Source organism: Rhagoletis pomonella, unplaced genomic scaffold (genome assembly GCF_013731165.1).
Source record: "Rhagoletis pomonella isolate Grant_MI unplaced genomic scaffold, Rhpom_1.0 Rhpom_scaffold_00449, whole genome shotgun sequence".
NCBI lineage: Eukaryota > Metazoa > Arthropoda > Insecta > Diptera > Tephritidae > Rhagoletis > Rhagoletis pomonella.
Window position 1 is genome coordinate 2,652 of NW_023459003.1, and position 15,523 is coordinate 18,174.

At 36.0% G+C, this 15,523-nt stretch overlaps 1 protein-coding gene across 1 annotated transcript; it reads left to right on the top strand.

Annotated features, from left to right (window-relative positions):
* The first annotated feature begins 355 nt into the window (after positions 1-355).
* On the top strand, positions 356-11,605 carry LOC118750912 (GILT-like protein 1). The gene is made up of 5 exons (XM_036485654.1): positions 356-719; positions 9,513-9,647; positions 10,190-10,401; positions 11,042-11,189; positions 11,257-11,605. Exons 1-5 carry the CDS (start codon positions 660-662, stop codon positions 11,425-11,427), a joined length of 726 nt encoding a protein of 241 aa, XP_036341547.1. The 5' UTR covers positions 356-659; the 3' UTR covers positions 11,428-11,605.
* Positions 11,606-15,523: the final 3,918 nt, after the last annotated feature.

Below are 15,523 nucleotides of genomic sequence, written 5' to 3' on the forward strand. Positions count from 1 at the left end.
TTTTTTTTTCTAACATTTATATTTTTGGCAAAGGCGGCCATATAAATTTTCAAGTCGAGAGGCGCGGATTAGATACATGGTTTCTTCTCAGAATTTTCTTAGAATCTTATGTAGTTCACGTTTTTGCTATACGATTTAAAAAATAATAATCAACCCGCCCTAATATACATACAATAAATTAATTAGTGAGTCTCAAAAAACTCAGCAAAGCCGCAACTGAGAGCCAACCAAGCCAACCGACCGAGTCAAGTTAAATCACCAAGCCAAGTCACCGGTTAGCTAGCCGCGTAGCACTCAAACAAACAAAAAAACTGCAGTTCGAGCCCTTGTCGACTTAAGCCGACTCTTGACTATGAGCAACTGTTGGCAGTTCAATTTTAGGCGTTGCCCGATTCGAACGTACAGATCTACTCCGATCGCGGTTTTTATTATTCAAAATACATCAAAGCTATTGTTTCTTCTTTTTTTTTTTGTCAGCATCAGCAAAGTGCATTAATTTGCAGCATACATACATAAATTTCATTTGAATTGCATTGACCCCGGTTTGGTTTGGTTAAGCTTTCGACTTTAACTGTGCTGCATCAGCAGTGTATCTTTGGAAGGAATATATAAAAGAGGCGCAATCAGCTTTAAATAGCGGAAAGTAGCACCGTTTTACCATGAGTCACAGCATAATTGGATTGTTCTTGGTATTGATTGCCGCAACCAATGCACTTAAGGTAACTAAGATCATGTGATAAAGCATTTATGGATGTTCATACATACATATATATGTATGCAATTTTGAATGTAGGTATGTATATATATGCATTCGTAGTGTACTGTAGTTTTAATTCACTATGTATGCCATTATTTTGATTTGTATGCACAGTGAAAAATATTAACGTTCACATGCTAATTCTATATATGTATGTACATACAGGGTGCCAGCCAAAGTGGTTGTGTCAATTTTAAAATAATGAATTCTTCTTGTTCAAAAGTGCGAAAAAGCGTTGAAGCGTAGTTGGTATAATTAAACTAATGGCTTATGCAGGTCATGCACATACATACATACATGCACATGTACATATGTATGTAAATAAGTCTGCATTGCTGTCAACTATAGATTTCGTGTCAACCAAATGGATTCATGAACAATGATCGTGATCGTACAATTGATTATACAATGTATTTATTCATACTTACATATACATATATGTAAATATATATATGTAACCATTTCTTAAAGCCAATTTGTATTTATTAATTTTATATTATTTAGACATGCATACATACATACATACATATGTGCAATGTACATTAAGCCGTGCCACGTCATATGAAAGAAATAAGTTTAGCGGGTGTCAGTTTTATTTAAACCGTTATGCCGAGAAAAAGTTTTCGGTGTAAAAAAATATTTTTTTAGGCTCCTGCTGAAAACCGCTAAATCGCGTTTTTTGCTATAGCTTTCTTATTTAATATCCGACTTTTAAAAATGTCTCGCCCAGAACTATAATTGGCCATAACTAAGTTTAGGCCTTCGAAACTGTTTTAATTTTTACCTTGACTAATTTTGGAATAACTATTACTAGATTTTTATACTATAATCTAAAGCTCCCAAAAAACGGTGACGACCTTGCCAAAAAGGGTTAGGCTTTACTCAATCATAGTCCTGAATGAGGCCTTTTCGGTGAGAGAAAACTTTTAAAAATCGGAATGCAAATAAGGAAGTTGTAGCAAAAACGCAATTTAGCGGGAGCATAAAAAAAATACACCCAACATTTTTTCCCGATATACATAAGTAGTCAAATAAAACTGGCACATACTAAACTTTTTTTCGTGATACGCTTTAATGTATGTACATACGTACACATGTATGTACATATTTTAATACTTGAAATAAAAACAACCAGTTTTATGAACAGAAAAGTAATTGATTACAAACAGTGAATTCGTGAGCAAATTGGCATAATTTTGTTTTGTATTTGCGTACATATTATGATAACGTTATTGTATGTATTTAAATAAATATTCATGTTTCTATATGAACAAATATATTACACAATTTTGTAAATTACTAGTTTGAATATTGTACGTTCATATACATACATACATATATACATAGATACATATATTTCTAGATATGCACAACAATACAGTTTATTTAATATTCACTCGTTTGATTTGCTCAATCGCCGTTTCTAATCGCTTTTATTGCATACAAAAGTAGCAAAATTTGTTTAAAAACAAAAAAAAAATAACCAGTTATAAAAGCCACTTAAAAAGTAGTAACACAAACAAAAATTTAAATTCAAGATTTTGTTTTGATGCAATAGTCATGTTAGCTTTCTGCTTTGGTCGTCGTTTAGCCGCCAATACACGTTTTGATAAACATTTTCGCAATCTTGCGGGGTACAGTGTAGCGCACAAAGTATGTAAATGGTACAGAAAATGTAGTAAAAAACAATTTTTTTTTATTCAATTTAGAGTTGTTTCCCAAATACATTTTTTGAGAACAAATTTGTGTTTAAAGGGCAAATTAATTTTAAAAGCTAAGTACTTGTGAAACGAACTTAAGGTTTAGTCTAGCGTTGAACGAGGACAAGACAAAGCAATTGAAAAGCCACCTCTCTCGATGAACATAAGTCACGCTGTACAAATGTTTTATAGAGAATTTCTGGCCTTTTATGTAGCACAGAAACGGGAGGATTTTGGATGAAGATAAGAAGACTTAAAGGGCTATAGCTCTGTTCGCGAAAAGAAGATGGGATGATGAGCTTAACCAATGTTTTAATAACAATTGCGTACGTAGTACATTTTTATATGTTTGTAAAAAACAATGCACTCGGAATGAATAACCTTCGCAAATTCGTAAAGGAGAGATACAATTGGCGAAGTTTTTTTAGTCCCAACCCAAACTCATAGTATGTTAGTGTTTGGCCGTGCTTCTCCTCCGATTTTTTGCGTGCGCTTCGATAAGGTCACACAGCGGATAGGGACCTACAGTTATACGCCGACTCCGAACCGCGATTTTATTTTTGTGCAAAGCTGTTTTTCATGACAGAAATAAACTGGAAGGTTTGCCATTGTCTGCCGAGGGGCGACCGCTATTAGAAAAAAAATACATTTTCTTTTCTTTTGTTATTGATGTTGGTCGGGAATTCAACTTGAACCCAGGCCCTGTGAAATGGGCAGTACACTTTCGTCCATTATGGAACCGTCGGTGTGAATTTGTTTCGCATCATCTACCATATATGTACATATTCCAAACCAAAACCGGAAGAGTCCAATATTTAGCTCAGAATAATATTCGCTGGTGATAGTTTTAAGCTCTTCAAGGCAATTAATGTAAATGTCACAGCGCACAATCCGAAAACCAGTCGCCCTAACCTTGTTTTGCGGACAGACCCAACTTTGCCTTCTTTTTGGTGCACGTTCAACAGAAGGAGATGATATAACCGCACATCATTCCATGGATTTTATCGACGATTGAAAATTTGACGTGACCTTTGCCAGTACGCTCACAACGGAGCTCAATAAACCGTTTCTTAGTTAATGAAATTGAAAGCGTTGGATATTTTTTCTACGCAAAAAACAATGCTTGATCAGCATACAAAATTTACTTTTTCCACTGTGACTGTTTTCAATGGCCGTCAAATTTTAATAGTAATCTCATAAGTTGACAGGAGCAGTGTTGCATGTCCAGTTTCCAAACGAAAGATTCGAAAACTCACTGACTCAAATGGGTAATAGAATTCGTGGCATAATTTTGTAAGTTTCTTAATTACGAAACCCACAGAATTTTATGCTGTACATTGAAATGCAATAGTTTACGAGCATAGTAGTAGTAGATTTTGTTTCCAACTAACAAGCATACATGACCATTGTACGCCACTCGTATTCTGTGCGAGTATACCGGTTCTGTATATACCGATGCCAAGCTGCGTTTGCTTGAAGTGGCTTGTATGCACTTCTTCCTCCCGATCATGCCTTTGACGCTGCAGCTATGCACATATCGCACACTAAATCAAAAACCGGCACAACTCAAAAAATCCTAAATGTTCAGGGGAGGCAAAAAACTGTTGACGCTGCGCAATCGACGCAAGCAAAACTAAAAAGTTTTAGTAGTATTTTTCCAGTTAAAGAAGATAGTGATGAAGAAGAAATTTTCGCGGACGTTGGGTATACGGTCTGTGAACTGTTTTATGGAAAAAAATAAATTTTGACAAATTTTGAGTTGTGCAGGTTTTTTATTTAGGGTGCGATATGTATGTATGTACTGTTTATTATTATTTTTCATGTATGCTTCATGTGCAACAACTTGTTGTGGTCCAAGCATAAATATTTAAAAAAAACTGTAGTAAATAAAATTCACGCAACATAAAAAATAATAAGCGCTCTTCTATGCATTTGTTGACTGTATACATACTGGTGCAAAACAGATGTAAGCAATGCCGTTTAAGCTACAGTTGGAGGTACATATGTAGTTCGTGGCACTCGACTAACTGAGGTAAGCGCTACTTCAAAATTTACCAGTTCTGAGCCAGCCTCGAACAGTTGGATTTATTGTAGGATAGTCACTTACATACAGTGACTCAAATAAGCAGCCACGTGTTGATTTTTTTTCAAACTTTGTGTCCCGCATTTTATTTCCTAATAGCTGATTTCCACCAAGTCTTAACTGCTTATTGCAAAAAGGAGATTACAACTCGAAGGGTCTAATCCCATCTATTAAGTAGAAGCAAACGAAAGGAAAAAACAAAAATTAAGAAGCAAACCTTGCCGATCACCCCATGTTAAAATTAATTGAACCTAACTGAACTCTTAACTGCAGTTAAGCCTTTGGTGGAAATAGGCTATAAGAAATGAATGCTTACATATATGGAAAAAATGCATAAACCGCCAGTAAAAAAATTATTAAAAGCAACGCCATGCAAAATGTTCAAAAGATTATTATTAAAAAATTTGAAATTTCGGTGAAAATCTGTTAAATTTTCCTAAATTTTCTATAAAGTTTGAAACTTCGATCTACATAAGTTTGGTTGGACAATATTTTTATAGAAAATTAACAAAAAAATAGCTTGAAAAACATTTTGAATATTTATATAAAAGGACACATGGTCACTTGTTTGAGCCACTGTATGTATGTATGAATGTACTTATATATTTATGTTTATAGTTATGCAAACATGTTTGTATGTACAGTATATTCCTTTTAGCTGCATTTACTTCCAATACAAATGATTTCATGCACTTAAGGGAGACGTGCAGCAAAGCGGAAAAACAAAAACTGTTTTTTCTTTGGTTGTCTTGTTTTAAATTTTAAAATTTGTTGCAATACTGTTTTTTATGAAATCTTTTTTAAAAGTACTTAATGTAACACTAGTCACTATAGAGGCATTATTACTTTTTCTGGGTCTTCATTGCCACTACTGATTTCAGATATGGCACAGGTTCGCAAACAGAGGGTTATGTTGTTAGCAAAATGATCCTTTGAAAAACTGTTAGTGCTGGTAAGCGAAATATTTTTCCTACAAATCAAAAAAAAAACTTACTCAAAAACAGGGATGCTAAACAGAAAAGGATTGCAAAGCGGAAATGCTGCTAAAAGTGAAAATTTCGTACAAAATCCATTTCAAGAAGCAGTATTTTGGTAAGCAGAATATTCACCTAAGCGAATAGGCAGCTATACGGAATATACTGTATATATGTATGTCGTTACTTATGTACGCAAATTCAGGTCACACCATACCTACATACATACACACATTTTACTTACCAGCATTTTTTCACTCTTTATTCTTTTAATATTTCTAAAAAAGAACCGGTTTTGGTAATATCCAATAACACTTAAGTCTTTACCTCTTTGCTCCGCTTAAATATAGTTTGAATACAAATTATCTAAATTGTAATTTTACCTGCAAAACAACTGACATCATAATCATATTTAGCAAATCGAGATATGTACATTAGACCGTATCACCAAAAAAAGCTCAATGTGAACACTCACTATCAGAGTATTTCAGGAGTATAAAATTGTATAATTATTATTACTTGTATACTGTTGTAATAAAGGTATTAAAAGGCCTACATCTACTGTACGGTCTAGTGTACATACTTATGTAGTTATGTAGGTTAGGTTAGGTTAGGTTACGGTGATTGCCACTCTGCACATACCTGCGGAGAGACACACTTAGGCCAGATCGACCTATTGTAATGCCACTATAAACGAGCTCTTATTCCTTTCCCTTAGTTTACCAAATGATAGAACCATCGTGCAACCTCAATGTATCGTTGAAGGTCGCGGATGTCCATAGAGTCGAGATCAGCTAAACACCGAAAAGCTATTTCATTAAAAATAGCAAGTCTTGGCCTTTCCAGAGCGGAAAGATAATGTTCTACACTCTCCACCTCCTCCTCGTGTCTACAAGCACGGCAGAAATTGTTAGCAGGGTAACTCGTTTGTTGGTCAATTCAATGAATGCATTTCAGTCGATGCTTACTCGAAGACAGGGAACGCCTGCGTCGAGCGCAGAGTTTACTGAGCGTGGTTCATGTGCCCCCCTGCCCCCCCCGCAAGCTCGTATGCCGCGCAGTTTCCCGGTATTCCACTATGCCCGGGTACCCAAACCACTTTAATGGTGAGCTCGTTACTTCTGCATTCGGCAACTACTTTTGAGGAAGTGTTACTGCACTGTAAAGTATACCCCGGGAAGTGGGTGCCCATGAGAACATCTAGCATTTCGCTGGAAGAGGAGGTTCATTCACCATCATGCTTTTGGATATAGCTTGGGGCAACTAGAGTTCTAGACTTTCCGTATTTGCTAGATTAAATAGCTTCCTGCAGGTTCGTCTCAAGGAGGAGACTCCGGGATCCCCCATTAGAGTCTCCTTTTTCCTCTTGGAAAAAGCGGGCTGGAAGCTTTAATTTTTCACGAACACTCCAGCTTACCGAGAGAAACAGACTTTGCCTCTGGAGAGCTCTGTGCGCTTCCTCGAACAGTGGTGCGAATCAAGAAATCACGCTTTATAAGGGTCTAAAGCCTACAATTATGTAAGCTGAACAGATTTAGAAAAAATTTTTGGGCCCCGATTTTTTGATTTTGTATTTGCTTATATTAAATTTTTAAGTGCAAAGTGCGGAGAAAGTAGCAATTTGGAAGAAAATCGATTCTCTTGTTCCTGGTAATAAAACGAAAAAATTAAATAAAAGAACTTGCAATATAAAAAATTTCATAATAAAAATGAAAATTAGCGCGATCTCTAAGTGGTCTCAGAGGTATGGCATGTTAAATAAAAAAGAAAAACATCAAATAGAAAATATTTATAAATTACACTTTAGCAATTTTCTTTCTGGGTATTTTTTTTTGCCTCCAGGAACATCGATCCATCCTTTGCAAGGCTAAATTTTCAGCATATGTGCCTTTGAGTTAAGCGAATGTTCCAAATAACTAAAAAAAAAACACCATCTGATCTAATGATACTACATGTTCAATATGCCTTGCTTTGGTTATAAAACTGCATACATAAAGTTGTTCTAAGAATTAAAAAGAAGTGCTCCCTGGTTGGGAACAATCAGGCCTCGCTATACAAATTTCGTTATGGCGGACTTCTGATGGGAACAAATTAATATCTTCTCCAAGATATGCTGAGAGGAAAGCGAAGAGGGTTGGTTTGACGGTCTTAATCTTAAAGATATATGTATGTATTGGAAATTGATGGCTAAGTCATCGAATAATAAATTTGCATGCAACTCAATTAGAAGAATCTTATCTTTAAACCACTTTGTTATTCAATGCAATTTTAGTTCCATTTACCTATGTATGCGTTGCAAAGTAGAGTTTAATAATTTCATTAAAACTAATGCAAACTAAATTGAATTTGTTTGCGCATCAAAGCATATTAAATATGTTAAAATAAAAATGTAGTAGATACGTATATAGTTATTTTCCTTTCTATCGCGGCGTATCTTTTAACAATCAGCGACTTCCTGTTTCGGTGGATTACGAACATTTTACGCTATGCTGGTTTGCATACCTTTCATTTAAATGAATGGTATGTTTACTGGTATTCAAAACAAATGTCAATGGGAAATAATGAAATGTATATTCAAAAGCAAACAAATTCTTTCCATCGCCATCCTATGCTGCCACCAACGCGTATGCGTTAAGGTTTTTAGGGCAGAAGCGTTTCTCTTAATTCGTACGATAGACACAACAAATCGAGCGGGGCCGAAAAAATCTAGAGCTCATTTAAGGGATAGTGTAAGGAATAGATGACATAAGCATTATCGTGGGCCGAAAATCCGTTTTTTTTTTTAGAGTTTTATTTGGTAATAGCAAAAATTTGGTTAATTATGCTCTAAAATAAAATCTGTGTCTAAGATTAAAACTTTGGCCAATACCTTAGGCTCGCCCAAGTCCATCAAAGTTCAGGTGGTAAAAAAAGTTTTTCTTAGCTTACTTCGATTCTCTGTAAAAAAAAGGTCCATATACCAACTAATACTTTCGAAGATAATTGCAATTTAAGTAAAAAAGAAATAATTAATTTATTTTTATTTTTTTTTATTTCATCTCTCACACAGATTGTTTTTAGAGCATAATGAAACATATTTTTGCTGTAACCAATCAACATTCTAAAAATGCGTATTTTCGGTCCACGCTAATAAGCATCTAACATTTTGTAAATTAATTTCAATATTTCAACGTTGTCTTCTTCTTGCGCAAAAATCTCTATTCAAAGCTCCTTCTTTTTTTCCATGGCCTCTAAATGATGAAATTTTAAGAAGCTTTTAAAATAGGTTAATTTTTCATCGATCATTTTTCAATTTTTAAATAATACATTTTTGTAAACATACTACGTTAGGAGGCTACTGGCTTAATGGAACAACAACCGACAACTCAAATCTGTCTTTGCTTTTGGCCAAAGATATGTGTATATTATTTATTATATTATAAATTCGATAAAAAGTTTACTTTTAAATTATGAGTGATGTTCTTTAAAATCCAATACGACGGAAAATTTTTGACCGCAAAAATTTCTAAAATTCGAAATAGCGTTTCCAATATGACGGGAAAGACAAATTATTGAATTCGCTATATTGGATTCGCCATTTGGAATTTAAAAAAATCATGATTATGTTCGTAATTAGCGACCTTAAAAACGCCCAGTATTTAAAAGTAAAAATTTTTACCGAATTTACAAGATTACAACAGCTTTTTCTACCTGAACCAATTTTGAAAAGAGGGTTCTTCAGCTGACGAAGAATGCTTCATGCATGTCGATTTATTTGAGTTCTTTATAACCCTTTAAGATCGTATTTAAAAAATGTGGTGAAGAAAGTAGTAATTATATATCACGCCGAAATCCCCTCGAAGGGAATTTTCAATCAAGGGAGGGTTTAAAAATTTTATGTTTCGTATGGCGACCGGCCCAATTCAATACATAATAGTATACATATTTTGATGTGCAATTTACATGTACTTACGTATGTTTTCATTATTTACTTTTTAATTTACACTTTTTCCTTACAGGTGCCTATAACCATCTATTATGAATCACTCTGCCCGGACAGCGCTAAGTTCATTACCGAGCAAGTCTATCCAGCCGTTAAGGGTGAACTGAAAGACTACATAGACATCACATGGGTGCCTTTTGGCAAGTCACACGTATGTATCACACTATTTTCACTTTCATGAAACGTACATACATACACACATAAATTTTTATGTATGTACATTAGGGCGGCCCAAATAAAGTAAGGCTGCCGAAAAATAATACATACATCGCTCAAAGTGTTCCATGTATTATATATGGTATGGAATTCTTGAAAAAATATTTTTCGAAGGGAAAACTCTGGTTCTCTCCAGGAGACTTCCAATAATAATATCAAATTGTTTATTTAACCATTTTTTAATAATAACGATTTTTTATTGGTGCGCCCATTGCATTTTTTGTTGTTTTTGGCGGACGTTTAAATTATAGTTACTATGAAAAAATAGTTAAAAAAACAATTTTTCTGTATGAAATATGTACATGGAAAATTAAAAAACAGGGAAATATTTTTTCGGTATATAACAATCCTAGGGGGAAGAGCATAAAAATTCCGAATTTACTTTTTCTCATGCAGTTTTGGACCACCCTAATGTTCATACATATATTAATTTACATATGCGACTGGTGTGTGTTTTTTATTTGTATGCTTATGCAGTTTACAACGCAAGGTGCTGATGTGCTCTTCGATTGTCATCACGGTCCAAATGAATGCTACGGCAACAAAGTGCATGCCTGTGCCATCGAACATATACAGGCCAACTCCTATCAAATTGAATTCACTAGAGAATCACTAACGTTGGACTTCATCAACTGTATGATGAAGGCGGGCAAGAACTTTGATGACAACGTTTATCCAGGTGGACGCTGGTAAGTGACCAACAGTATTTCACAGCGATGTGTTGTGATTACGTGTTTATGCCAAATTTGTACCATCGTTCATATATTCAAACATATTTAATGCACATTAGACCGTACCACCTTAGAATCAAACAAAAAATTCGCCTTACAGCTCTGAGTCTAAAGTATTTTTGCAAGGCAATTGGGGGAAAAATCTACATATTTCGGTGGCACCTACATGTGGCAATAAAAAAATAGTTCTACTTATTTTTGATGAGCTTTAATTTACTGTCATTAGGATGGTACATAGGGTGATAAGAACTGCGATTTGGTGGCGAAATACTGCAATCTAAATCACCTTGGAATAAAAACATTTCCTTGGCAAAAGTTTGTGATTTTTAGACCCGACTGTAACGCCGAAGATGCGAAGAAAACTGTTAAAAGGTCACCCCAACGTTAGGGCAAAAAAAGTTTTCGAAACAGCCTTACTACAAAAACTACAGATTCGAAGGTCTACGACGAACTGTTTTTTCTGGTATGGTCTTTTGTACATACATACATTCGTGCATGTTTTATGTTAATATGTTGTTACGCGGACTCTATGGATATGTATATTTCTCCATTTACACCTTTGTTTAACGTCTGTTCTTCTCATTTTCTCACATTCAAGTGCACGTGACAATCATATTAGCGGCTGGGAAAATATTCAGACATGTGCCAACTCAACTGAAGGCAGCCATTTGCTGAAGAAACAGGGCGAGGCCACAAATCAATTCCAAAATCCATTGACCAGCGTGCCAACAATTGTTTTCAAACAGGCAAGTGTTATTCAAATGGCCAACGAAGTAGACTTGGTAACTAATATGTTCCACTTGATTTCCACAGCAATTTGATGCCAAGGAGAACGATCGCGCCATGTCCAATTTCCTGAGCGTTGCCTGCAAGTACATTCAACAACCGCAGCCCAAAGTGTGTATGGCGCTCAACTCCGCCGTTGGCACAACTGTCACGCCCATTTTGGGTTTGTTGGCCTACATGTTGGTGCGACTGTTCTAAGCTGGAAAAGCTTATCGTAGCTGATAATGCCGCTGGAAGCGTGCATCTCTAACTTCAGTGCACATTTAAAAATTCAACGGAAGTGGCGTTGAAATGAAATTTAAGAATCGATGTTTATATAATTTTTATTTTTATCTTTTTTGTTTATTAAAGTGATAATCTTCCGTCCATACATTGTGGGTACGACTTTTGTATTTTAAAGCATTTCTTACACACATACATACAAGCATACCCTCGAGAGTACGGGGGAGCGACTAAAGGACTGATGAATCGGTAGCTACCAAGTAAACATCGTCAATTACAAGGCAATGTTCTAGGCGGTAGTCACCATCGAACTCTCTCTGCACTACCGGGAGTTACTAAAGTAGTCTTTTGCGTGATTAACGGGTGCACTACCACGGGTTAATAGAGTAGCTACTTACCTAGAAGTCGGTGCAGTACAAGCATACCCTCGAGTACGGGGGAGCGACTAAAGGACTGATGAATCGGCTACCAAGTAAACACCGTCAATTACAAGGCAATGTTCTAGGCGGTAGTCACCATCGAACTCTCTCTGCACTACCGGGAGTTACTAAAGTAGTCACTTGCGTGATTTATGGGCGCCCTCTTTCGTAGTTCTTCTCTATTCTTCTTCCGACTGGTTCGACTCTGCACTAACGGGTGCACTACCACGGGTTAATAGAGTAGCTACTTACCTAGAAGTCGGTGCAGTATTGTTTCAATAGTAGCGATTGACTCCAGCAGTTATTAAGGTTTTTGATTCCCTTTAAATCATTTAGGGAGTTCACAAGGCGTTGTATACTGTCACATTGTTGTATGGCGTAACCTTTGAAAGCTTAAATTTATGTCTAGAGGACTCGAAACTACAACCTACTATCTTTTAATACTGTGAAAATTGTGAAAAATCATAATATTATTTTTATGGTATTCTTCACATATTTTGAACCATTTAAAGTTTACGACATACAACTATACGACAGCTTACAGCACCTTATGAACTCCCTAAATAATATTATGTTGAGCGCATAAATCCTACACCAATCCCTTTATTTACTGTAATATTTAAATGTGTCTTTGATATCAGCACTTCTAATTTATATATTTGTGCATACTTCAAATATTCTACAGTGAAACCCGCTTAAGTACACCCCGCTTAAATACCTAATCCGCTTAAGTAACCAAAATTTTTGGGCAATGTTAATTTTTGAATGTTGTTCGCTTAAGTACATCGAGGTATTTAAGCGGGTTCTTTCAAGTACCCAACCCGCCTAAATACCTCAAAAAGCTGACATTTTTTGTGAGATACTTAAGCGAGTTTTACTGTACTACTATTTTGAACTTAAATTTTTTCGCTCCGAATCCACTAATCCCTCATTGAACCCGCATTTTGAATTAAAAAAATCTGACATCGCCAATATGGTGACCAAATTTTAAAATTTTCAATTATAATATCTTATTTTTTGGCCAATTTTAATGGTATATTCTTTTATGGGCTTCTTTGACCTAATTGGTGATTAGTGCAAGTAAAACAAATGTTTTTTCTTCACTGCTTTGCCCTACGTTTCGCTGAACTCCTTTCGAAGAGTAGGGCAAATCAGTGAAGAAAATAAGCTATTATATTGAAAATTATATAATTTGGCCACCATATTGGATCCGCCTTTTTAAATTCTAAATATCTGTATCAGATGCGAAATCAGCGACCTCCTTCCATCTGTCTGCGATACTCGCCGTCGGCAAAGCGTAAAGACCCATAAATTTTCCGCAAAATCATTCTCTCGTAAAAGGTCATAAGGTAATCCAAGCGGTTAATAACTCCATCTCGTGGAGTCTCTGAACGAGTATTTAACATTAGTCGAGAGCGCCTGAAAATTATTAATGGATGCCTTCAGGACACTGCAAGCTAAGGCACTAACATTGTAAAACTTCAAATCATGCTCTACATAGCTAGATCTCGACTATATGGCACAGTGATCCTCAAGAATGCATAGGTTTGATTAAAATGGATCCAAACAATTTTTTCATCAGTATTTAAATAAATACAAACTCCATTTCTTGAAATCCTACCTGATCGTTTTTTCGAAAAAACTCAAAATTACGGTTTTGTTCGTACTTGATGTACTTATCTATTAACAGATTGACTATTTTTCATCCGATTGTTAGACTTAGCTTGTTGGAAGTTTTCATCGGTAAAATTTTAATTAGCCCCTGTTTTTCGTGAACTTTCCCCGTCGCTGATTTCAAAAATTTCTATTGAAAGTGACCAAATATGTAGCATTTACTCAAAAGAACATTTACTTTCGAATAAATTGGGACCTCTCCTAATGCAATTGCATAGAAGTTGTCAAGAAGTTATGCAATTTCAGCTTTTCGTCTAAAAATGATTGTAAATATCCATTTTGAGTGAATAAGCTGCAGTGGTTACTGAAATGTCGCAGTTTTCGTATTCCTAAAAACTACCGTTATATGGGGGGTGGGCGTGGTTATTGTCTGATTTTTTTTTTTTCATTTTTAATACCATCCGCCCTCCGCTGAAAAGAAGTACACATACCAAGTTTCGTTAAGATATCTCAATTTTTACTCGAGTTATCGTGTGTACAGACGGACTGACGGACTGACGGACGGGGAGACAGTCTAAGGGATCGACTCCATTTTTCATTCTGATCACTTATGTATACATTTGTCTATATCTATCTCGATTCGTTTTGGAATCCCAAATCCTCGTGTTCATACCACAATTGAATAGGGGAGTCGAGTTCATTACCGCGACAAGAGTGTTATTGAAAAAATACAGCTGCTTATCGTTCAGTTTTTCTCGTATGATAAAGTAAATCTGCGCTAAAAATAAACAAGGGGTCCACCTGACTTCATTGGCACAACAAGGCAACAAGACAGTTAAGTACCTACCTGGATTAGAAAATCGCGTCATAATTGCGATCAATTTTGTTATGATTGTGGCACCTTGCTGCCATTATTGGTATGATTATTAGTATTATTACTTACGGATATGATTAAAACAAAAAACAAAAACAAAAAACTTAACGATGGATGATTCGAAAAAAGTTCTTTCCTACCGATAAATTACCTATTTGTGGTAAACAAGCTGATAACAACGAGTATGCAGAGACGGTAGTAACAGTAGCTCGGCAGCTGATCATAACAAATACATTGCGGTTACAAAGTAAAAAGTGCAAATGGCAGCAAACTGCAAAAGATGATATAGGGCAGCAACAGCAGGAAAGTGTACGGGGTGAAGCGGGTGGCAAGGGGGGTGGCAAGACGGGTGTAAGAGACAATTCGCTTGGCTATCAAATTGCTTGTAAAGCGAAGCTGTTCAAGGTAATTGGATGAGGAGGTGAGTACGTAGGTTTGTTGAAATATAAATTCGCGCAAAGTAAAGCACGTCTTTGTGCTTTGCATTACCGATTATATATCCATATAAGTAATTATTTAGGAAATCTGCTGACCTTTGCAGTTTAAGTTCTATTTATGCGGCTTATGTACCTACAAACATGCACACTCTTAACTTTTACTGACCACGTATGCGTCATCAGTGATGGCATGATTAGATTATGAGCTTAAACAAATAATTGCTATATTTCTCTAATATATCTCATAAGAAAAGGCGTATTCAAATAAGCTACCAAACGTGCATTCAAATGGCCCGCTTTTAGGAAAATGAGCGGCTATCAAAATAGAAAGTTGCTTACAGAACATCACATTTACCCAAGGGAAACTAAAATACAAACAGCAATTCCGTGGAAAAAGTCAAAAAGTAAGCAACCATACGCGAAGAGATGAAAGAGCAGCGGATTCGTTGAGCCTACGCTTTTAGCCAAGCACCTCCCTCAACGCCGCCGCACTTGCCACTCTACCTGAATGTCTTATTGCCTTGTTGCCTTATTGCCAAGCACTAAGTAGGTGTCGAAGTGCTAGGCGGTGGGCGGTGGGCGGTGGGCGGGCGCACTCCACCAACCACACTCGGCAACACTCGGCCATGATTGTGGCTTGTGATTGGTTGAATGACAGAATCCTGTTGCTCGGTCGGACCCTATCGTTCTTAGCCGAGTATAAAATGCCGACGCGCAACGCATAGGTC